At 52.0% G+C, this 23,506-nt stretch overlaps 1 protein-coding gene across 1 annotated transcript; it reads right to left on the reverse strand.

Moving 5' to 3' along the window:
* Positions 1-3,335: 3,335 nt before the first annotated feature.
* EV420DRAFT_1261456 (APC amino acid permease) lies at positions 3,336-5,540 on the reverse strand (the record flags this gene model as incomplete). The annotated part of the gene is made up of 13 exons (XM_060467067.1): positions 3,336-3,575; positions 3,635-3,879; positions 3,935-3,980; positions 4,030-4,051; positions 4,113-4,254; positions 4,305-4,412; positions 4,468-4,530; positions 4,592-4,683; positions 4,751-4,852; positions 4,908-5,034; positions 5,088-5,240; positions 5,290-5,392; positions 5,445-5,540. The coding sequence occupies 13 exons, from the start codon at positions 5,538-5,540 to the stop codon at positions 3,336-3,338; spliced, it is 1,539 nt and encodes a 512-aa protein (XP_060336909.1).
* Between the last annotated feature and the right edge of the window lie 17,966 nt (positions 5,541-23,506).

Here is a 23,506-nt window from a genome sequence, read left to right on the forward strand (position 1 = left end):
CATCCATTTCGAATTCTGAAAACGCCAGGAAAATAGAGAACGTGCCTGAGGACGTTATGCTCCTGTTCATCTTCAGGGCTGCTGCTCAACATCATGATCTCGACGTGTACGGTGAGTCGGTCCGAAGTCCCTCGTTAATTAACTGGCATGTGGGTGAATCTCGTTAGTGAGTGGCGCGTCGTGCAGGGTTCAGGGAGCTGTCGAAGTCATGTTGAGCACGGATGAAGCCTAAGGAAACGCGTCAACACACGGATTAATTCCAATGAGGACTATTGAATGCGCATTTAGATATCACTGTGACACTGAGCGAATGATACGACAAACGTTTGGAGGATGGGGGCCAACGGGAATTCGGATGCAAGTAGTAAGCGGTAAGAGTTTAGAGTTTAGAAAACCGGTATGCGGTCCCAATAAAGAACACCGGGGTTCTGTGCCGCCACGAAACGTGTCACAGACCATAGCAGCACCGTGCCGCTGTGATATTCACCAGTTGCGAAAGCAAAGTGCCGCTTCCAAGGATCCGATCAACTTCCTCTTTCGCCGGTACCACCACCATACTTCTTTTTGCCGTTTTTCTCTATCCAGCCCGAAATGTGTCCAGATTTAAGGCCTAAGGGCTCAAGACGAAGTATTTGTGAAAATACGTACCTACTTTGTCTTGGTCATCAAAACACCCCCCTTGGGGAGGGGTTGGTATAAAACCGTATCTTACCCCCCCTGGAGGTTCCGTGCGCAGCGCTACCGTGACCTGTTCTCTTGCCAACATTCGGCCCGTCTGGTGAATCCAGCGATCCACGATGTCACCACTGGGAGTGAAAAAGTACATTTAAGAAGGATTGAACTCACAACCTAGTTGCTCAGTTGCAGCGTATAACCACAAGACAACAGTGATGAAGAACCTACAACATGAAGATGACCATACCCTGTCACAGCCATCTGCGAAGATCTGTCCGGCTGAAGATGTGGCATAACATGTCACAAACCGTGAAGGTAAGGTCGAAATTGTACAGTACCTTGCTATGGTATGCCTACTCACGTCTCACGAAAACTGATCCATAAGCCCACTATATGTATTATCTCCAATCTGAGACAAAATCGCAATTGGTATAGCGCAATGGTCGGAACTAATACTTGATTTCATAATGTCCCAAGTTAAACAAGATAACGAGGGCGAAATCAAACAGTATCTCAATCCAGTATCAACTATTCTACAACTAGCTCTGCAATCATGTTGGCTGGTTCCTTTTCGCTGAGGTCCTCTGATGCCGGCCTCATGGGATCCAGTGTAGAAACAGGACCCGTGAACCAGTAAACCCCACCATATATCAACCTATGCCGTCCGTCCTGTACATAATTCCCTGTAGTTACAGGGGAACCAATTGTACACAATTCCCTGTTACTACAGGGGATCAATTCATGTGTACTCTTCAGCAAATGGTCCTGTGCACTGGGACCATACCTGTCCAGCAGTACTATCCAGTAGACTGTGACCACCTTGTGACTGTTTGTGATTGGGTCGAGCTCCTCGTTGCCCTCGATGCCCAGCTCAATGCCCTTTAACGCCATACTCGATGGGGAAGTCTAGGTCTCCCAAGGCCTGCCTAGTTTATGATAGAGCCGTCGAAAACGCGAGATCTGCTCTATCAAGATTGTTGTAAGAAGATCCATTCGCGATCGAACTCCGAGTCAATGGCAGGTTGGACGAACGGCCATCGGGAATCGGGATTGCACGTTTCGGCAGTGTTGGCATAACTTATGTTTTCTGCCGTGTCCCTAAAAACTGTTATTCAATGCAAACCTATTTCCCCGAACCCTTCAACGATGTAACGGTCTGAACAGTCGAAGATGGTAGAGTACACAGCCTGGTTCACAACTCAATGTGCTGGAGTGTACATGTAGATGCAGCAGTAGAGCATCCTTCCCTACAGATGAGATGTATGAATTAACACCTTATTATTAATATCTGCACGCAGTCTAAGACTACTATTGTCAAGCGCGTAAGCCATGTACTTGTCGAATTGGTGTTCATCGTTGGTTCGAATCTTGTGTTCTCAATTTTTCCGCTTTATAGTATTGAATATTGGGAGCTTTCTTGTGGCATGCACAATGCGCATTGCCAGGTAGTAACTGAAAGATTCGTGCTTTTAATATAATGACGCTGAATTCATGTAGTTGATTCTTCCCAAGAGTGTAAGCTGACGAGTCGCAATGAGACACAAAGACAGCCGTTCGGTGGAAAATCTAGTCGGTGGTACAAACCAATTAGTTTGTCTGGAGTTTTATTTCGGGCATTTGTTAAATAGATGTCACACTTTCCATTCAGAAAGATTTTGTGAGGTCTAGAGATGAACAGAGCACAGAGAGAGTGAGAGAAACGATAGGGTGAGACGAATCAGACGAAAATACCAAATTGGTACGGGATCAACTTAATTGCCCAAAAGTGCAAGTCTTGTATGCTTGCTCCCATACCCTCATGGCTCCGTGCAAAAATTATCATTTGCTTGAAGATAAATGACAGGCCATCTGTAATAAGAGTAAACAGCAAAGTAAGTGCTTGACATTACTGCTTTTCGGACTTTTCTGAACAAATTTGTTTCGTGTCAGACATATGCCGGAGATATCCCTTAAGTGCAAGGCTGCATATCGGGCACAAGCTCAAGCGTAATTTCAATTGATTATCCAGAGTCTGTGTACCCCTTGCTCATGATTATTAGAAGCACCGTGAACCAGTCAACGTCCAGGACTGTCATAGCCTCTACGCATACGCCTTCGGGTTCTGTAGTACAGATGGTTGCACAGCGCAAAAGAATAGCGAATTCTAACCATTGTGAGATCGTCTCAGTGTGAGTCGCTGTACGTATTCCAAGAGCGCTAAATGGAATGGATAATAGGCCTGTCGCAGTGCCACTACTAGTACCCCTTCCTCCACCTGATCCATTCCTCAAAATCGGTGCTGATGCTAGGAGCCTCATGCGGGAGTTCGAATATCTTCTCCACGGGAGGGACGAGTCTAAAGACAAGGGATCTAGCGGCAGGAGATGTATGGAACGAGGTACAGAATTGGGCTTTAAGATCAGAAGTGGATGACGACCACATGCCCATCAGTCTCAAAGATCCGATCAACCTGATTCTAGATACTGCGATTGAAGACAAAAATAGTAGATAGATTCTGATAGAAGGAAAGAGGCGCAAAGTCAGGTAATGATGAGCAAGGGGGCACCGGAGCATACGGGGGGATACTTGGCAGGGATGCCAGACGTGACAGGTACAAGCCGCTGTGCAAAATTTGCACAGGACCTAATCCCTGAAAAGTGCACAGGAGTGGATCCCTGTAGTTACAGGGAATTGTGCACAGGGCGCTCCCCTGTAGTTACAGGGATTCTGTGCACAGAATGGATGGTATAGCCTCCATATATTGGGAAGTAGTACCATATCAACGAGAAAATTGCCACGCCTCCCAGCACGACTACGGTGTAGTTCATGTCTTGAACAGTCGTTTGAGGAGTCGTAGGGAACATGAACACTATGCTCGTGAAGATCATGAACAGAACAGCTATCAGTGCAATCGGAAAGCTCTGTATAAGAAACCATCATCAGAGATGTGTATGAGCGAACACAATTCATGGGGACTAACAAAAATCCCAAGACAAAATGGTCCAGGCTTGAAGTCGTTCTCTCCAATAAAGCGGGCAGCGATCGGGATGCTGTATGCGACATACAATGAAATGATGGATATAGAAAATACGGCGTTGATGGCATTCGTTCCGGCAAAGGATAGTAGTCCTAGTAATATTGCAAAACCAGTGTCAAAAATGACAGTGTTAACCGGTGTTTCCGTGTAGCTATTCATTCGATACAACCAGTTGGAGAATGGAAGGGCTAGTATATGATATGAGTATTTAATCTCAGATAGTCATGAAAGAGAATATGGTACCTCGATCTCTGCTAAACGCATATGTCTGCCTGCTGACGGCTAGAAGCTAATGGAGGATATTAGAAAATGGTCCCCATGACCAATGATGAGCTTACAATACTAGAACCCATCATATATCTGCCAAAGCAAAGTCAATATTATGATCAACGGCGACGAGGAGATGAAAAGGTCGATGCACTGTACTAATACAATAATTGCCCAGATACCCAGCGTTCCTTTCTGCCCAAACCCGTTGAACAGAATCTGCGCCATGGGCTGGACACTGTTATGTATTGCCTGCAGGTTGGTCCCCATACAGAAAGCAAGAGTCATGTTGATTGCTGTAGAATTAACGTCAGAATGAATAATTGATATTATCGAGTTTACATACCCCAGCCCAAGGCTCCGGCAATCCCCACAGCCAGTACGATTGCCCAAGGAACGACAGTAGTAGCATTTGAAGCTTCCTCACTTATGTGAACACTGGAATCGAACGAACCTACAACATAGTTATTGAGGCCTTGTGTCATATTGTCATGATGATACAAGCATACCAATAGTCCAAAGTGGTGCCAAAAAGCTCAGTATGAATGCAAAGCCATCTGTCCATCCATTGACTATGTAGAGAATGATAAGCGCTATATGAAGATCAATCCCTGACGGGCAGAAACAACACACAGTTGACAAATTCGCCTAACGCAAAGTGTGTGGTGTTCTTGAATTCTGACGGAGTGACGATGGGTAAGGCGATGATAATACCAAAGCATAGTCTATCAACATTATCATATTGGAACATCAGAATAACGAAAGGCGCCATCAATAGCTAAGAGTACGTACAGGACATTAAGGGCAACATACACCGATTGCAGCCTTGCTAGAACAGTTGTGCCCAGGCAGCATCCTACGACTTGGGTGAGGATTATAGCTACGTATATGCCACTGACAAAGTTGAATTGAGATGACAAGAAAACGAAACGGAACGAAGGTAACGCACAAAAGCTGGGCGTTTGTTGGGTCAAAGCTTTGGTTATGAGATCCAATCTTGACTGCAGCCATGACTTGAACAGTGCATCCCCAGTTAATCGAAGCTACACCAGCTATATATCCAATTGTGTTCATGTCTAAGTTGAGTGTGTAAGGGTATGCTGTCATGAAAGCATGTGTAGAAACTGACATCCGACTATCCAGCAGAGTAGATTGCGCCAATGGGGTGACGAGAATGAGTAGGTCCAATAGTATAATCCTCCAGAAGTAGGAGCGGAACTGGCTAGTTCAGCCATTACCAGAGCAACACATAGTATGAAAATACTTGCAACCGCCCACTTCACTTCTCTGTCAGCCTGGCTCATCAAGGAAGCGAAATGAGATGAGCTTACCCCCCCAAACCATGGCCGGTCCTCCTCCGTTGGGAATCGCATAAAAAAGTACTGACGATATCGAGGGCACCAGACCGATGATCGAGAATGCAATCCCAAAAACCTGCAATGAGGTTGGTGGATAGGCTTATTTCAAGGAGGGAAAGAAGACAAACCTCAAGAGGGGAAAATGCACGCTTGAACTCTTGCTTATAGCCAAGAGCCGCCAATCGTGCCTCGTCCGCTGCATTTATGGCATTTTTTGAAGACATGTCGAAGGGGAAATGAGTCGGAATGGTGTCGCATTGGGTGGAAATATATGTACTTGGATTCAAAGAGGCCGATCACGTCTCGTTTCTACCAAGCGAACTGCCTGAGAGATAGAAGCACAGCGGCAAGAGTCACGTTCGACTTATGGGTACAGATAAGGATACTACTGGACTGGCACCGAGAAGATCATGATCCAAGGACCTCATGCTCTGCAAGGGTGGAAAAATCAAGTGTGTGAGAGGAATGAAGGAAATTAAGTATGTTTTGAAGAAAACATTGAGAAAACAAGTACCTTGCAACTATTGTTGTACAGCCACCGGCAACTTTCAGCCGGGCATCAAAACTTATTTGCCATGTCAACAATTCCAAGTCCTATGAATATAGGTAATCGGTCATTATGCAGTTAGGAAAGGCCTGTGGGAAAATCTATTCGTGAAGTCAATTGCTCTTGGTGTTTGCCAGCTATCTCGGGTTCCCTATGGGAATTTTCTATTCGTGCACGGCGTTTTCCAATCATCTAGACTCACTAGCCAGTCAACGTTCGCAAGCTGACACCTCGTGATGCTAATTCCTTCCCTGATTCTTTCCGAATGTAATGAGGAGAAGAGAGGGCTTTGTCAAATTGAAAACAATGTTTTGCCCACTGTAGGGTGTGGGCAGGGGCTATTTGGTCAAAGTTTGCTGATGCGTGCAAGATGTTGTCGAACAAATACCTTTTCTGAGAACTCTGGCCAATAGGATGAGATCGTCGTGCCGAGTTTGAGTCATGTTTGTAAAATTGGTTTCGTCTGCTCAGTCATTTTGGTTCGCCCGTTTACAATGTCTCCACCGCCTTGTAGTTCGCATGTACGTCACTCGTTTTTAAATAAATGTGCTATGCTCAGAGTAGTTTCATCCCCCAGATAATCTGTTGTAGGCGTCTAACAGACCATGTTTTTTGCTTGCTGTCTCCTGTTGATCTTTTTCATTCAGTCCGGAACATTGTATAACACATCTATGTCATCTGATATTACGTGACGTGTACAGTTGAAGGTAAGGCTTTCCAATTGGATCTTGTTGGATATCAAGCTCGTGGCTCGTGTGTTTATTGGTAATCAGTCACATGTACATACCAGTAAATTTTCGTAGCTACGCTTCTCTCTTTACTCGATTGACTACATACTCACTGCTCATGTACTGCATCAATCCTGTATTCATATCCTGATCCCTCATACCCTGTTAGCCACTAACTCTTATCGACTTAGATCAACTCAAGATCGCCACTCGCACTTCGGTGGATGATACAAGAGGGGTCAAAGTAGATGGAAGAGAGCCAGTCACGAACTTAGATAGTCACGAAACAGGGAGCTTTGAGATAGGTAGATTAAACCTTAGCCGAAGCTGGGGTTTAGGCCAGCTGAGGCTTTACTTAAATACATGTTGAGTAGACTAAAAATAGTACTGTGAGAATGTCCGATCAGAATCGCAGCATAGAGTAAGCGTGAATATGTAAGAAAAGAAAAAGAAAAGAATAAACCGTAACATTACCCCCTCTCTAAGACTCATTCATCCCGAATGAGCCCGCGCTTCCCTCGTTGCTCTGTACTGATTCGCTGTAGAAGGATAGCGAATCATCGTCGTTGTCATCATCGGAGTCAAAGTCCCAGTTTTCATGGACGCGTTGCAGGCACTCGAGGTTGGTTTCGGATTCCTCGTCGGTAACCTCCAGTTGATTGTAGTACGAAGATACCGAAGATGGGTACGAGTCTTCTTGGGTATCCGAGTGCCGTGGGTTTGTACACTCGGAGGAGTAGACGGTTTCGATGTCGGTTACACAAGGGGTGTCTGGGTCGTGATATACCATTCCCATGCCAGGGGGTATTTTCGTATCTCTCCTGACCGTCTTTCCATGTTTGTCGACTTCCCATTGAATTCGCTGGATGCGAGCCTCGTATTCGTTGACTAGCTCCTCGGCGTTAGCCATGCTGGAACGTTTTACCCAAGAGTTCTCCTCCATCGGGTAACCCTTCCATTTCACCAGGTATTCTGTGATCGTTCGTCTGTTCCTTCCTCGCCCGATTACTTTGTCTCGTTGTTCCACTATCTCTTCGATCTCATACTCTTCTTCGTCATCAATCAACTCCGGGGGCGGTCGCTCAGGGTACGGTTGATTGGGAAAGGCGGGAAGGACGTATGGGGTCAGAAGAGATTCGTTGAAGTGATTGTGAATCTTCCAGCCCGTGGGTAGTTTCAGTTCGTACGCTGAAACTCCCTTTTTCGAGACAATGACGAAGGGGCCTACTTGACGGTCCCTGAGCTTTTTGGTTGGGCGAGGGAGGTGAAGATTGGTCGCATCGAGCCACACCTTGTCCCCCACCTTGTATTCGATCGCGGGGTCCTTGTGTTTGTCGTAGGCCTTCTTCATCGTCTCCGCCGCCTTCTCCAATGACTTCTTTGCCTCGCCTTGCGCTCTTTCTATCTCTTCCACTAGTCTTCCCGCCGCCGGGACTGTGGCCATCCTTTGAGGCTTTTTAATAACTTTCCCATCCCTTCCAAAGATGACTTTGTAGGGGGAGTACCCCGTTGCGGAGTGTTGGCGATTGTTATGTGTGAACGCCGCCAAGGGGAGCCACTCGCTCCAATCGTCCTGCCTGTCATGGACGAACATTTTGAGATACTTCTCGATCTCTTGGTTAACTCTCTCGGTCTGCCCGTCCGTCTGAGGGTGGTAGGCAGTTGATGGGTTTCCTTTGATATGGAGGAGTCGGTAAAATTCTTTCATGAATTTTGAGACGAATACCGAGCCTCGATCCGAGATTACTTTTTCCGGCATGACCCCGTAGGGGATGTAGACGTAATCTCTCAGGATCTTCACGAAGCCCAGGGAGGTGAGTGCCTCCATGCATGCGATGGGGATGATAGCTTTTGAAAACCGGTCTACGATGACTAGGACAGAGTCGAACCCTCTGGAGTTCGGGAGTTTGGTGATCATGTCGACCGAGATGTGAGTCCATGGTCGAACTGGGATCTCGTTGGGATGTAACAGAGCCTTCTTGGGGCGACGGTCGACCTTAGTCTGCTGACAAACCTCACACCCTTTCACATAGGCTTCTACATCCCGACGCATTCGCGGCCACCAGTAATCCCGAAGGATCAGTTCCTTGGTCTTCTCGATGCCAGGATGTCCAGCGGTGACATGATCATGCTTCAGGGCTATGATCTGTCCCCGCAGATCGTGGTCTACTGGTACGTAGATCCGTCCGTCATACCATAACAAGTCCTGCTCCTGAGAGACACCCTTTTCATGGTTGAGGGAATCGGATATCCCTCTATCCCAGCGGCGGGGGTCGTACGTTGCTGCTTTGATCCGCTCGTGCAGTTCCTCGGCCGTGGGCATGATTAAGGCCCTAAAATGCTCTGCCTTGAGTACTACGACATCTCGATTGTCTTCCTTGCCTTGGTCGTGGTCCGCCCTCCTCGACAGGAGGTCTGCTTTGCGGTTTTGCGCCCCCGGTTTGTGGTGCAACGTGAACTGGTACTCCGCCAGTTCCGTTACCCACCGCGCTTGTCGTCGATTGAGCTTCTGGGGCTTACGGAAGTACTGGAGATTGGAGTGGTCCGTCCAGATCTCAAAGTCCTCCCTCGCCCCCATCAGGTACTGGCGCCATTCTTCGAGAGCGATCATGATGGCTAGGAGTTCCTTATCGTAGATCTCGTAGTTCCGCTCCGTGACGGATAAGGCTCTGGAAAGGAAGGCCACTGGTCTCCACTTTTCGTCTTGCCATTGGGAAAGCACCGCCCCTATTGCCCCTTCACTGGAGTCTGCCTCCACCCTGAATCGTCCTTGGTCGAGCGGGACGGCAAGCACCACGTCCTCCCGGAACAACTCCTTGAGTTTCCTAAATGCTCCCTCTTGGGCCTCCCCCCACTTCCATTCTTGTTTGCCGGTGAGGTGTTACGGTTATTCTTTTCTTTTTCTTTTCCTTTTCTTTTCTTTTCTTTTCCTTTCTTTAGTCAGCCGGATTACGCAACGCGCGATCATCACGGACGGACTGCGCAGTAGTATTTTTAGAATACTTACGTGTATTTAAGTAGAGCCTCAGCTGGTCTGAACCCCAGCTTCGGCTAAGGTTTATTCTACCTAACATCGAACTCCGTTCTTCTGTCTAAGTGCCCCATCGACTTACGTTGCCTTTGACCTGTTGGTGTATCGTCTACCGAAGTGCGAGTAGCGATCCTAACACGATCTAAGTCGATTTGAGTTAGTGGCTAACATTTAGCCGAAGCTCGATCTACATTGCTCAGCGTCACTTCCGAGAAAGAGCGCTGCCCAACTCTTTTACGAGAAATTACCCTGCTTGACCAGAGAGGTCATCGCCTACGTTCGTGTGGACAACCCGGTGCTTGTCAACGTACAGCGAGTGGACCAACGGAAAAGCACTCACCGTCACCATTCATCCGATACACTACCTCGTTGCACTAGCCTTGTGGCTAATACCCCCTCGGCTACTTCTTCTGTTGTTAGTAACCCGGTTGATTGTTGAATCAATCCTCTTCGACGACTACCTTCTTGGAGTCGTCACCACAATACTCCTCACCTTCGTCCTAATCGGACTCGGAATATCGGCAGCGTTGCTAGCAGGTCTGCTAGTCGCCCTGTACTCGCTATATCCCCGCCTCGTTTAGGAATCACGTATCCCAACATTAAACCTTTCATTCTCGCCCTTCAGCTCGCTTCCCTATTGACAATCGTGTTGTTAATAGTGACGAGCTCTCCCGCTGACGAAACCTGCGAAATCTCGTTAATGAACGTTTCCAACTACGAAAACGACCTTAGCTTGATTATCGCACTTCTCATCGTTCTCACCATTCTCGCGGTATACCAGCTTGCATGGTCAATCGTCGACCTACGCCAAGGATAGATCTCTATACGGATGCCCTGGTCCGACGCCATTCCTGCAATCTTCGTAACTTTTACCGCCTTTTTCTTGTCCATTTCTTTATACTACACACTCCGCTGCTGCCGACAACAGAGAAGGGTTCGACCTCAGCTCCCTTTTCACTACGTGCCCAGCGTACCCGCGTATCCCCCGCAGGTGATAGATATCCCCGCGGCCTCACAACAAACACTCCCAGTTCCAGAAACCCCTCGGCTAGAACTACACTCTCTCTATGGAGAGTCCCTCTACGGATCGTCGCGACCCAGCTCGCGATCCTCAGAGTCGAGCACCGACTCCTACAGAAGCGCCACCGACGAGTCAACCGACTCCGTCGACATCGCCGATACCAGGGGCGTACTCCTCGACAGAGGAGACTCGCCCCTACCAGGTCTCTTCGACCAGTCTCCAGTCGAGGGCGAGTCAAGCCCCGACGGAAGCCGAGGACAAGGCACCAGGCATCTGGTCGCGGGCGAAGAAGGCTCTGACACCGAGTTCGAAGGGGACGAGCTCACCGAGTGGGAAAGAACCCGCCTCGACGCCATCCTCGACGACCTCTACCCGAATACGGAGGAGGATGCGACCTATACCGGAGACAACTGGTCCGGAAGGTCGTCCACAAAGTGGGTCGAGGCCCAGTGGGGAGATTCCGACCTCGGAGCAGAGCGCCGAAGGTTTATACAGAGGCAAAAGGACGACTACGACGCCGATTCCGGAGAGCTTGGCCTCGGAGCCTCCGCGGCTTCCACCAGTACAACTCACTCACAGTCTCTTCCAAGGGCCTGGCCAACCGATAGAGGCCCCCCAGTCGCCTGGTACCCCGACACCAGCTGGGTCTATGCCGACGACAGGGAAGAGACTCCTGTGGCCAGAGTCGCGACCAGAAGAGAGCCCGACCCGATCCCTGAAAGGTCCGAGGCACCAACGCTCCCTGCCCCCGTCCCCTCGATCGAGCCGACGAGTGGGGAGCTTTGGAGCGAGTTCCCAGATCTCGACGCCGAGGAACTTGGGACAGTTACCGCCGCCGAGCGCCTCGCCGGAGTCTCCGACTGGGAACCGTCCGTCCCGTCGCGAGCCTTCGCCGATCCCGTCCCCCTCGCCCAGTGCCCATGGCCACTCCTTTATCACACGTACGTCGAGTCCCTCCGACTCAATCGAGCTGCCAGGGAGTCCCCAGAGGTCCAGGCCAGAATGGAGCGAGGCCGAGCGCACGATGCACGCATCCGACGCGCCGAAGAGGACGCCCTCTATGGGCCCGATGGCTTCTGGGACTTACCCGTCGAGCCCGACGCCACTCCCGCCGAAATCGACAACCGGATACGAGCCGCTGCCGTTCGCTACACCGGATACGCCCGGAGGGCAGGAACAGATCTCGAGGCCAGAGCCCGAGCATGGAGAGTCTATCAGGAGGAGATCTCCAACGAGGACTCCGACATCGGGAGGTGGAGGCGAAACAAAGAAATTGACCGAATCGCCCGAGAGAGGAAGGAGGCAGAGGATGCCAAGTCGGCCCCCAAACCAAGCCCTGGAACCGACGGTAATGGCGGCGGTGAAGCAGGTTCTTCTTCAGGGACCAGTGCCTAGGCCGGGCATCTTCGAGTTATTACCCTGGCACGGGTTGTATGAGATCATGATGGAAGATATGGAGAGAGACCCGCAGTGGCTCTTCTCCGAGGCGGGCGAAGACTACCGCCACGCGAAACAAATGGGGGATGTATATCTAATGAAGAACATCCTCGAAGTAGAGACCTGGCACCGGGCGGCTATCGTCTGGAACCTGGTGAACCCCAATGCACCACAGCGGGGGTGTGAAGCGTACAGGAGGCCTCAACCGATGCCTCATCCCACGGACCCCTCGGACTTCTTCCCCGAAGGCTTCTTCGGAGGAGCGGGAGAAGACGATGACGATATGGACGACCCAGGCGCTGGGCCGTCCACACAAGACAAAGGAAAGGGGTCCACGGTACCCCCGTTTCCGCCAAAGCCGCCGCGATACCCAAACCCCGCGGGATACCCTCCCCCGGGGGAAAATCGAAATTTGCGGTCGGTATCGCGACCGCCTAAACCGCCGGTACCGCCGCACGTACCATCCCCTCCTGATCCAATCCCTCCCTGGCAACTCGCGCCGGGAGCCGTTAACAATCCCTGGAATGACGTTAAACCCAAACTCGTTACTCAGCCCGAGTACTTCACCGGGGTTTCCTCGGACATCACGCGCTTCCTACATCACTGCGAAGTTTACTTCGCGGTGTTTCCCATGTATTACTCCATGAACGACCAGGGGCATAACCCCTACCGCATTACATTCGCTCAAGGGTACCTACGAGGGGACGCGCAACAATGGTGGGTCGACCAGTACTACCGGTATCGGGACCCGCAAGGTCATTGGAGATTCCCCACCTGGGCGGAATTCTCCGAGGACCTCAAGCGCGAGTTCCGCGAAGTAGCGGAGTTAACAATATGGAAAGCCAAATGGAAAAAGATCCGACAGGCGGACTTCAAGTCCGCAGTCGAGTTCTTTGCCAAGTTCGAGCGGCTGGCCCACAAGTGCGAGGAGTTCGGAGACGAGAAGCAGATGTTCGAGGCAGTGGAAGCGGCAATCAGGCCGACGGTACGCAATACGGTTATGCATGGGGACAATGAGCGCCCCACAACCTATGCCCAGTGGAAGGCACGAGTATTGCGTATTGACGCGAATTATCGATACGGGGTCGCCCAAGGGCTGGGCAGTAAGTCCTCCTCGAACCAAGGCGGTTCGGGTCGAGGCAATCAATCGAAGGGAAGCGGTTCCGGGGGCGATAAGAAGGACGCCACGGGAACAACATACGGTGGAGCAGGGCAGCCAATGGAGATCGACAAGCTGCGGTCCGACAAGCGGTGCTTTAAGTGCGGAAACACGGGGTGGAACCCTAAGCACAAGTGCCCAGACGACAAATCCAAGTGGCTCCCCGTCAAACTCCCACCACGCAAAAAACCTAATGTCGCCCGCCTCCGCCAATTGCTCGCTGAGGCCGAGAAGGAAGATCTAGGAAAGGACACCAAGGTCGAGGAGGTCAAAGAGGAGAAGAAGTCGTCAAAAGACGAGCCGGCGTCGAAATAAGCGATTCGACGGCGTCGGCTAAGGACTTAATTTCATCTGGTGCGCGCTCATGTACTTGTAGTAAAGCTCAAACTGTATGTGTAGGTACTCCCTACGATCAATATACCAACTTTTTCGCCGCGTTACCAATTGAGGAAATTAAGGACGATGAATCGCAAAGCGCCAATGGCGTAGGAGGGGATTACCGCCGCTCGTCGCGGTCTGCGACAAGCACTGAACCCCTAGGGGCCGTCCAAGCTCAGGAACCCCCGGCCGACCGCACAGGGAAAGCCCCTCGAGGGCAGAGCCCCCTAGGTCGAGTCTCGACTGCACCCTTGACGAAGGGAGGTCAGCCCGGAGAGGGAGAAAGGTCGTCAGCCCAGCCGGCTGGGCCTGCGTCTTCGCCTGTGAAGGCGTCTGTTCCAGCGGGAAGCGTCGGAAAAGCAGCTGAGGCGAGGAACTCGAAGGACCACCTGCCCCTAGTAGCCAAGGGACACCCGACGGCAAACAGTGCAGACCCCTCGGGGGAGCCAACATGTGTGCGTCCGCGAAGGGCAACCCGAAGTACCGCCGGGTCTAGGAAGAGCAGTAAGTCTAGGATGACCGTAGAGGTTACAACGCCGAGCACAAACGCCCGAGGCCAGGGCCGAAGAAAGGGCAGAGCGCCCTCCTCTACCGACTCGTCGGAAGGTGACCAAATGCCACCGAGGGGCCTTCCCGACCGGCCCGGCGACCAACTGCCGCGCACGAGTACAAGACCCCAGGTATCCGTGGAAGAAGTGGAAGACGAAGAAGCCCACCTACGGTCCGACATACCGGTCGTAACCCCGAGGAGGCCCTCGTCCCCCGCCGTGTCTCTCACCGCGAATGCCAACGACCAGAAGGTATTTGCGGCGATGTATTACGAGCCCCACGGCATCCTGTGGACCCGTCGGGCCTTACGGATTGCTCGAGGAGATGCGGCAGCTCGCGCCGTTCTCAACGGATGGGTACACCCGCGACGACGCGAGGAAGTGACGGACCAACTATGTCATCAGCTGGAGGAGCAGACGGAAACAGCGGCGCAGGCCAGAGAGCGGTGGCAATGGATGGAGGATTTACAGAAGCCACCAATGTACATACGAGGAAGGAAGGGGCGGAATGTCTCAATAAAAGTACAGTTGGAAACACTCGATACTCGGGAAGTCCACGCGGTGTCTGCCCTAGTTGACAGTGGAGCCACCGGAAGCTCAATCGATCGCGCCTGGGCCCAGGCCCACGATCTCAACCTGAAGAAAGCGGCCCGACCCGTCCCGGTCTACAATGCCGACGGCACCCGTAACAAAGGAGGAGATATCACCGAGTATGCCGAAGTACGGCTACGGATAGGAGACCACGTGGAACGAATAGAACTGGCCGTAGTCGACCTCGGTTCCACCCCCTTGTTCCTGGGGCATGACTGGTTACAACGTCATAACCCGCTCATTGATTGGGACACCGGAGCAGTTACATTGGCCCGGTGTACGTGCAGGAAGATTCCCTTTTCCCTGCCCGACACCGACCCGTCAGCACGATGGGACGAATACGAGGAAGGGGACACTATTCTAGTAATCGATTTCGAAGAAGCATTCCACGTCAGGGCTATGGGGACTAGGGCCAACGAGCTAGCCGCCCAAGCCAACGCCAAAAAGGACGCCAAGTCATTTGAGGAAATAGTACCCGAGGAGTATCGGGACTTCAAAGATATCTTCGACAAAGAGAACTTCGATGAACTTCCCCCTCGTAAACCCTGGGATCATGCCATTGAGCTAATCCCTAACGCTAACGCCAACCTCGACTGTAAAGTCTACCCGCTCAATCCGGTGGAACAGGAGGAACTGGACAAGTTCCTGGATGAAAACTTAGCCACCGGACGGATCCAGGCCTCGAAATCTCCAATGGCCTCTCCGTTCTTTTTCGTTAAAAAGAAGGATGGGAAGCTACGACCCGTCCAGGACTATCGAAAGCTTAACGAGATGACCATCAAGAACCGTTATCCGTTACCGCTTATCGGAGAGCTCATGGACCGACTAAAGAAGGCCAAGTACTTTACCAAGCTGGACGTCCGGTGGGGCTACAACAACGTGCGAATCAAGAAGGGAGACGAGTGGAAGGCCGCTTTTCGAACCAATCGCGGCCTCTACGAGCCCCTCGTCATGTTCTTCGGGCTCACCAACTCTCCCGCCACCTTCCAATGGATGATGAACGATATTTTCAAGGATCTCATCACTGCTGGGGAAGTGTCGGTATACTTGGATGATATTCTCATTGCCTCCAAGACCAAGGCGGAGCATAAGAGGATTGTACGGAAAGTCCTCCAAATATTACGAGAAAACAACCTGTTCCTGAAGGCAGAGAAGTGCGAATTCGAGGTGGAGGAAACCGAATATTTAGGGGTTATCATTAGCGAAGGGAAGATCCGTATGGACCCCGTCAAGATTGCGGGCCTACTTGACTGGCCAACTCCCCGTCGTAAACAGGAGTTACAATCCTTTCTCGGATTTTGTAACTTCTACCGACGATTCATTCGAGATTACAGCCGTCACGTTCGACCACTTACGTCTCTCACCGGCAAACAAGAATGGAACTGGGGAAAAGCCCAAGAAGAAGCTTTCCGGAAACTAAAGGAGTTATTCCGGGAGGACGTGGTACTTGCCATTCCACTGGATCAGGGACGATTCCGGGTAGAGGCGGATTCCAGCGAGGGAGCGGTAGGGGCGGTACTCTCCCAGTGGCAGGACGAGAAATGGAGGCCAGTAGCCTTCCTCTCCCGGGCCTTGTCAATCACAGAACGAAACTACGAAATCTATGACAAGGAGCTCTTAGCCATAATGATCGCCCTCGAGGAGTGGCGACAGTACCTCATGGGAGCAAGGGAAGACTTTGAGATTTGGACGGACCACTCCAATCTCCAGTACTTCCGCAAGCCTCAGAAACTCAACCGACGACAAGCACGGTGGGTAACTGAGCTGGCGGAGTACCAGTTCACCTTGCACCACAAACCCGGGGCACAAAATCGCAAAGCCGACCTTCTATCAAGGAGGGCAGATCACGACCAGGGAAAGGGGGACAATCGGGACGTTGTGGTCCTTAAAGCGGAACACTTTAGGGCCCTGATAATGCCGACCACGGAGGACTTGCACGAAAGGATCAAAGCCGCTACGCACGATCCCCGCCATTGGGACAAGGGCATTTCGGACTCCCTCAACCACGAAAAAGGGGTGTCCCGTGAGCAGGACCTACTCTGGTATGACGGACGCATTTACGTGCCAGTAGATCGGGATCTTCGAGGGCAAATCATCGCCCTCAAGCACGACCACGTCACAGCTGGACACCCAGGAATTGAGAAGACCAAAGAGTTGGTACTTCGCGATTACTGGTGGCCCCGGATGCGTCGAGACATAGAAGCCTATGTAAAAGGGTGCGAAGTCTGCCAGCGAACCAAGGCGGACCGTCGCCCGAAACGGGCCCCTTTGCATCCTAACGAAATACCCGTACGCCCATGGACCCACATTTCGGTCGACATGATCACCAAACTCCCGAATTCCAAAGGCTACGACTCAATCCTCGTTATCGTCGACCGATTTTCTAAAGCCATCATCCCTATTGCCTGCACCGAAGAGCTTACTTCCCTCGGATTCGCTAAAATCCTAAGAGACTACGTCTACGTACCCTACGGTGTAATGCCTGAAAAGGTGATCTCCGACCGAGGGTCGGTTTTTGTTTCCAAGTTTATGAAGGAATTCTACCGACTGCTCCATGTCGAGGGGAACCCTTCTACAGCATACCACCCGCAGACAGACGGCCAGACTGAAAGGGTAAACCAGGAGATCGAAAAGTATCTCAAGATGTTCGTTAATGATCGACAAGATGACTGGAGCGATTGGTTACCACTTGCGGCGTTCACCCATAATAATCGCCAACATGCATCCACGGGATACTCCCCGTACCGAGTTATCTTCGGACGAGACGGAGAGGTTATTAAGAAACCTCAAAAGGCAGCGGCAGTCCCAGCGGCGGGGAAACTGGTAGAAGAAATTGAAAAAACCCAAAAAGAAGCAAGGGACTCTCTGGAAAAGGCGGCGGAGGCAATGAAGAGGAGCTATGACAAGCACAGGGGCGCGGCAGTCGAATACCGACCGGGGGATAAGGTATGGCTCGACACAACCAACCTTAACCTGCCGCGACCCACCAAGAAACTCGGAGATCGACGAGTCGGCCCTTTTGACATTATCGCTAAGAAAGGGATCTCCGCCTACGAGTTAAAGCTACCCGCACGATGGAGAATTCACAATCGATTCAATGAATCGCTCCTTACTCCTTACGTCGCCCCTGCATTTCCAAGTCAGCCACGTCCCGAACGTCCACCCCCAGAACTAATTGATGACGAAGAGGAATACGAAATCGAGGAGATAGTGGAACAACGGGACAAAGTGGTAGGTCGCGGACGAACTCGTCGCGCGATAACTGAATATCTAGTGAAGTGGAGAGGGTACCCGAGAGAGGAGAATTCCTGGGTCAAACGGTCAGACATGGCGAACGCAGAGGAGCTCGTAAACGAGTACGAAGCGCGTCTCCAACGGATTCACTGGGAGGTCGATAAACACGGGAAGACAGTCGGACGAGATGACAAAATACCCCCAGGCGTGGGATTGGTCTACCATGATCCGGATACCCCATGTGTCACAGACATCGAGACGACCTATTCCTCCGAGTGCACGAACCCACGACACTCTACTTCACCATCATCGATAGCAGTACGAGAAGTCGTTACACAGGAAGAAGCAGACGGAATACCAATCGTGGAAGACGGTTTGGACGAGGACTCCAAACTGGACCTTGAAAACCTGCAACGGGTGTATGAAAACTGGGACTTCGACTCCGAAGATGATGACAACGATGATGATGATGATACCTGGTCGTTCTACTCGGAGTCACGACAATCCACCTCAAGCGGAGGAGCTGACTCCAACGATTCATTCCAGACGAGCGCGGCCTAAAGAGGCCTTCTTTACGGTGTAGAAGGGGATTTCCACCGCTCAATCACGAGTACTGAACCCTTAGGGATCGCGGATCCCGACAGACAATTGAGGCTTAACCGGCGCAAAGTGGCTCAGGAAGTTTTGGGACCTGAGTCCAGGGGGAGAGAGGGTCTGAGGCCGAACCCACTGTTGTGACTTTTTATGGGGTAGCGGAGGTCCAATCGATCCTGTTTTAAAGCAGAAGGGAGCCCCTCAATTCGCTGGTGCGGAAGGGAGGAGATATTCTCATTCGGGACGAATGAGTCTTAAGGAGGGGGTAATGTTACGGTTATTCTTTTCTTTTTCTTTTCCTTTTCTTTTCTTTTCTTTTCCTTTCTTTAGTCAGCCGGATTACGCAACGCGCGATCATCACGGACGGACTGCGCAGTAGTATTTTTAGAATACTTACGTGTATTTAAGTAGAGCCTCAGCTGGTCTGAACCCCAGCTTCGGCTAAGGTTTATTCTACCTAACATCGAACTCCGTTCTTCTGTCTAAGTGCCCCATCGACTTACGTTGCCTTTGACCTGTTGGTGTATCGTCTACCGAAGTGCGAGTAGCGATCCTAACACGATCTAAGTCGATTTGAGTTAGTGGCTAACATGAGGGACGTAAGTGGTTTGATGTGCTTGCTATAGTCCCGAATGAACCGTCGATAGAAGTTACAAAACCCGAGAAAGGATTGCAATTCTTGTTTACGACGGGGAGTCGGCCAATCAAGTAGGCCCGCAATCTTGACGGGGTCCATACGGATCCTCCCTTCGCTGATTATGACCCCCAAGTACTCGGTTTCTTCCACCTCGAACTCACACTTTTCCGCCTTTAGGAACAGGTTATTCTCTCGTAATATCTGGAGGACTTCTCGTACGATCCTCTTGTGCTCCGCCTTGGTCTTGGAGGCAATGAGGATGTCGTCCAGGTATACCGACACTTCGCCGGCAGTGATGAGATCCTTGAAAATGTCGTTCATCATCCACTGGAATGTCGCTGGAGAGTTGGTGAGCCCAAAGAACATGACGAGGGGCTCATAGAGACCACGGTTGGTTCGAAAGGCGGCTTTCCATTCGTCCCCCTTTTTGATTCGTACGTTGTTGTAACCCCACCGTACGTCTAGCTTGGTGAAGTACTTGGCCCTCTTCAGCCGGTCCATTAGCTCCCCGATAAGCGGTAACGGATAACGGTTCTTGATGGTCATCTCGTTAAGTTTACGGTAGTCTTGGACGGGTCGTAATTTCCCATCCTTCTTTTTAACGAAGAAGAACGGAGAGGCCATTGGGGATTTCGAGGCCTGAATGCGCCTGGTGGATAAGTTCTCGTCTAAAAACTTGTCCAACTCTTCCTGCTCCGTCGGGTTGAGCGGGTAGACCTTACAGTCCAGATTGGCATTAGCATTGGGGATCAACTCGATGGCGTGGTCCCAGGGTTTACGAGGGGGAAGTTCGTCGAAGTTTTCCTTATCGAAGATATCCTTGAAGTCCCGATATTCTTCGGGCACTATTTCTTCGAACGATTTGGTGTCCTTCTTGGCATTTGCTCGGGCGGCTAGTTCGTTGGCTTTAGTCCCCATAGCCTGCACGTGGAAGGCTTCTTCAAAGTCTATTACCAGAATGGTATCCCCTTCTTCGTACTTGTCCCATCGTGCCGAGGGATCAGTGTCGGGAAGGGAAAAGAGGATTTTCCTGCACGTGCATCGGGCCAAGGTAACCGCCCCGGTATCCCAGTCAATGAGTGGGTTGTGGCGTTGCAGCCAGTCATGCCCCAGGAACAGAGGGGTGGAACCTAGGTCGACTACGGCTAGTTCGATCCGTTCCACATGGTCTCCTATGCGCAGCCGTACTTCGGCATACTCGGTGATATCCCCTCCTTTGTTGCGGGTGCCGTCGGCATTATAGACCGGAACGGGTCGGGCAGCCTTTTTAAGGTTGAGGTCGTGGGCCCGAGCCCAGGCGCGGTCAATTGAACTACCGGTGGCCCCACTGTCCACTAAAGCGTTCACGGCGTGGGTTTCCCTGGTGTCCAACGTTTCTAATTGCACTTTTATCGAAACGTTACGCCCCTTCCTTCCTCGTATATACATTGGGGGCTTTTGTAAATCTTCCATCCATTGCCACCTTTCTCTGGCTTGGGCAGCCGTCTCCGTCTGCTCCTCTAGTTGGTAACATAACTGATCCGTCACCTCTTCCCGACGTCGGGGGTGTACCCATCCGTTGAGGACGGCTCGGGCCGCCGCGTCCCCTCTGGCGATGCGTAGAGCCCGACGGGTCCAAAGCACGCTATGAGGCTCATAGTACATGTCCTGGATGGTGTAACAGGGAGTGTTGTCCTCCTGCGGGGATAGTCCTTTGTCGACTTCCCTGGGGGTCACATGGGACGTCCCCTTGGGTGGTGTGACCGGGATATCGGACCGTAAGTAGGCTTCTTCGTCTTCTACTTCTTCCAATGAGACCGATGGGGTCTTCCCTCGAAGTGGCATTTGGTCACCGGGACAAGAGAGGTCCCGAGGCGGCACTTGGGCGCCTTTGAAAGTCGAGGTGGTGGAGGAGGGCTCGCTGCCCTGTGTTCGGCCCTGGCCATGGGCGCTTGTGCGCGGCGTTGTAACCTCCACTGCGGATCCGTACTTACTGCTCTTCCTGGACCCGGCGGTACTTCGGGTAACCCTTCGCGGGGGCACACATATTGGCTCCCTCAAGAGGTCCTCACTGTTTGCCGATGTAAGGGCTACTGGGTGAGGGTGGTCGCCTGAGTTCATCGCCTCAGCTGCTTTTTCGACGCATCCCGCTGGAACAGACGGCTCCACAGACGAAGACGCAGGCCCAGCGGGCTGGGTTGTCGACCTTTCTCCCCCTCCGGGGTGACCTCCCCACGTCTGGGGTGCAGTCGTGACTTGACCTAGGGGGCTCTGCCCTCGAGGGGCTTTCCCTGTGCGGTGAGCTGGGGGTTCCTGAGCTCGGACAGCCCCTAGGGGTTCAGTACTGAGCGCAGGCTGCGCGGAGTGGCGGAAATCCCCTCCTACGCCGTGGTGGTTGGGCGATTCACTTTCCTTAGTTTCTTCAACTGGTAACGCGGCGAAAAAATTGGTATATTGTTCGTACGGAGTACCTACATATGTAGTATAAGTCCGGCTAGAAGTACATGAGTGCGCACCAGTAGAAACTAAGTCCTTAGCCGACGTCGTCGAATCGCTTATTTCGACGCCGGCTCGTCTTTTGATGACTTCTCATCTCCCTTAACCTCCTCGATCTTCGTGTCCTTGCCATTTTCCTCCTTCTCGGCCTCTGTGAGTAATTGGCGAAGTCGTTGAGCGGGGATTTTCTTGCGAGGTGGAAGTTTGATGGGAAGCCACTTGGACTTGTCCGTCGGGCATTTATGGTCCCAGCTCCACCCGGTATTGCCGCACTTGAAGCATCGCTTATCGCTTCGCAGCTTGTCGATCTCCATCGGCTGACTGGCACCTCCATAGGTTGTCCCCGTGGCATCCTTCTTATCGCCACTAGAACCCTGCCCACCCCCCTTCTGTGATGCTTGATTGCCTCGACCGGAACTGCCTTGGTTCTGGGAGGACTTACTGCCCAGTCCTTGGGCTACTCCGTAACGATAATTGGCGTCGATACGCAACACTCGTGCCTTCCACTCGGCGTAGGTTGTGGGGCGCTCATTGTCCCCATGCATAACCATGTTGCGCACCGTTGGGCGTATCGCCGCTTCGACAGCCTCGAACATCTGCTTCTCGTCTCCGAACTCCTCGCACTTGTGAGCCAGCCGCTCGAACTTCACAAAGAACTCGACAGCTGACTTAAAGTCCGACTGCCGGACCTTTTTCCACTCCGCCTTCCATATGGTCAATTCTGCTACTTCGTGGAATTGGACGGTGAGGTCATGGGAGAACTCTGCCCAAGTGGGGAATCTCCAGTGACCTCGTGGATCCCGATACCTATAGTATTGATCGACCCACCACTGTTGCGCCTCCCCTCGTAGGTATCCTTGCGCGAACGTGATACGATAGGGGTTCTGCCCCTCACCGTTCATCGTGTAGTACATGGGAAAGACCTGGAAGTAAACTTCACAATGATGGAGGAACCGTGTGATGTCCGAAGACACCCCTGTGAAGTACTTGGGCTGAGTGATCAGCTTAGGTTTTACGTCATTCCACGGGTTATTAGCCGCCCCCGGCGCTAGGACCCATGGGTCAATGGGGTCTGGCGGGGAGGGGGGCGTTGGCGGTATGGGCGGCTTCGGTGGCCTTGATAAGGACCTCAAGTTGCGGTTGTCGCCCGGAGGGGGGTAACCCCCATAGTTGGGGCGCGGCGGCGGTCCTGACGGTGGTGGTGCTGACGGTGGTAGCGGGGGTACCGTCGAGCCCTTTCCTTTGTCAGGGCGAGAGGGTCCTGCGCCCTGATCCGCGTAGTCTTCATCATCCTCCCCAGCTCCACCGAGGAACCCTTCGGGGAGGAACCCCCCCATGTCCGCGGGAGGGGGCATCGGTTGGGGTCTTCGATACGGTTCGCATCCAGGCTGAGGTACCTCGGGACGTACCGCGTTCCATACGAGCGCCGCCCAGTGCCACGTTTCCACTTCTAGAATGTTCTTCATGAGGTATACATCGCCCATGCTTTTAGCATGTCGATAATCCTCCCCCGCCTCCGTGAACAGCCACTGCAGGTCTTTCTCCATGTCCTCCATCATTATTTCATATAGACCGTGCCATGGTAGGAGGTCGAAGATGGCGGGCCTCGGGTGCGGCCCATTAAGAAGGACCTGCTTCACCGCCGCCATTACCGTCGGCTCGAGGGCCTGGTTTGGGGGGTGGCTTGGCATCCTTTGCCTCCGCCCTCTCTCTGGCAAGTCGGTCGATCTCTTTATTTCTTCTCCACCGCCCGATATCGGAGTCCTCGTTACTGATCTCTTCCTGGTAGACTCTCCAGGCTCTCCCTCTG

Source organism: Desarmillaria tabescens, assembly GCF_030435595.1.
Source record: "Desarmillaria tabescens strain CCBAS 213 chromosome Unknown EV420scaffold_4, whole genome shotgun sequence".
Taxonomy (NCBI): Eukaryota; Fungi; Basidiomycota; class Agaricomycetes; order Agaricales; family Physalacriaceae; genus Desarmillaria; species Desarmillaria tabescens.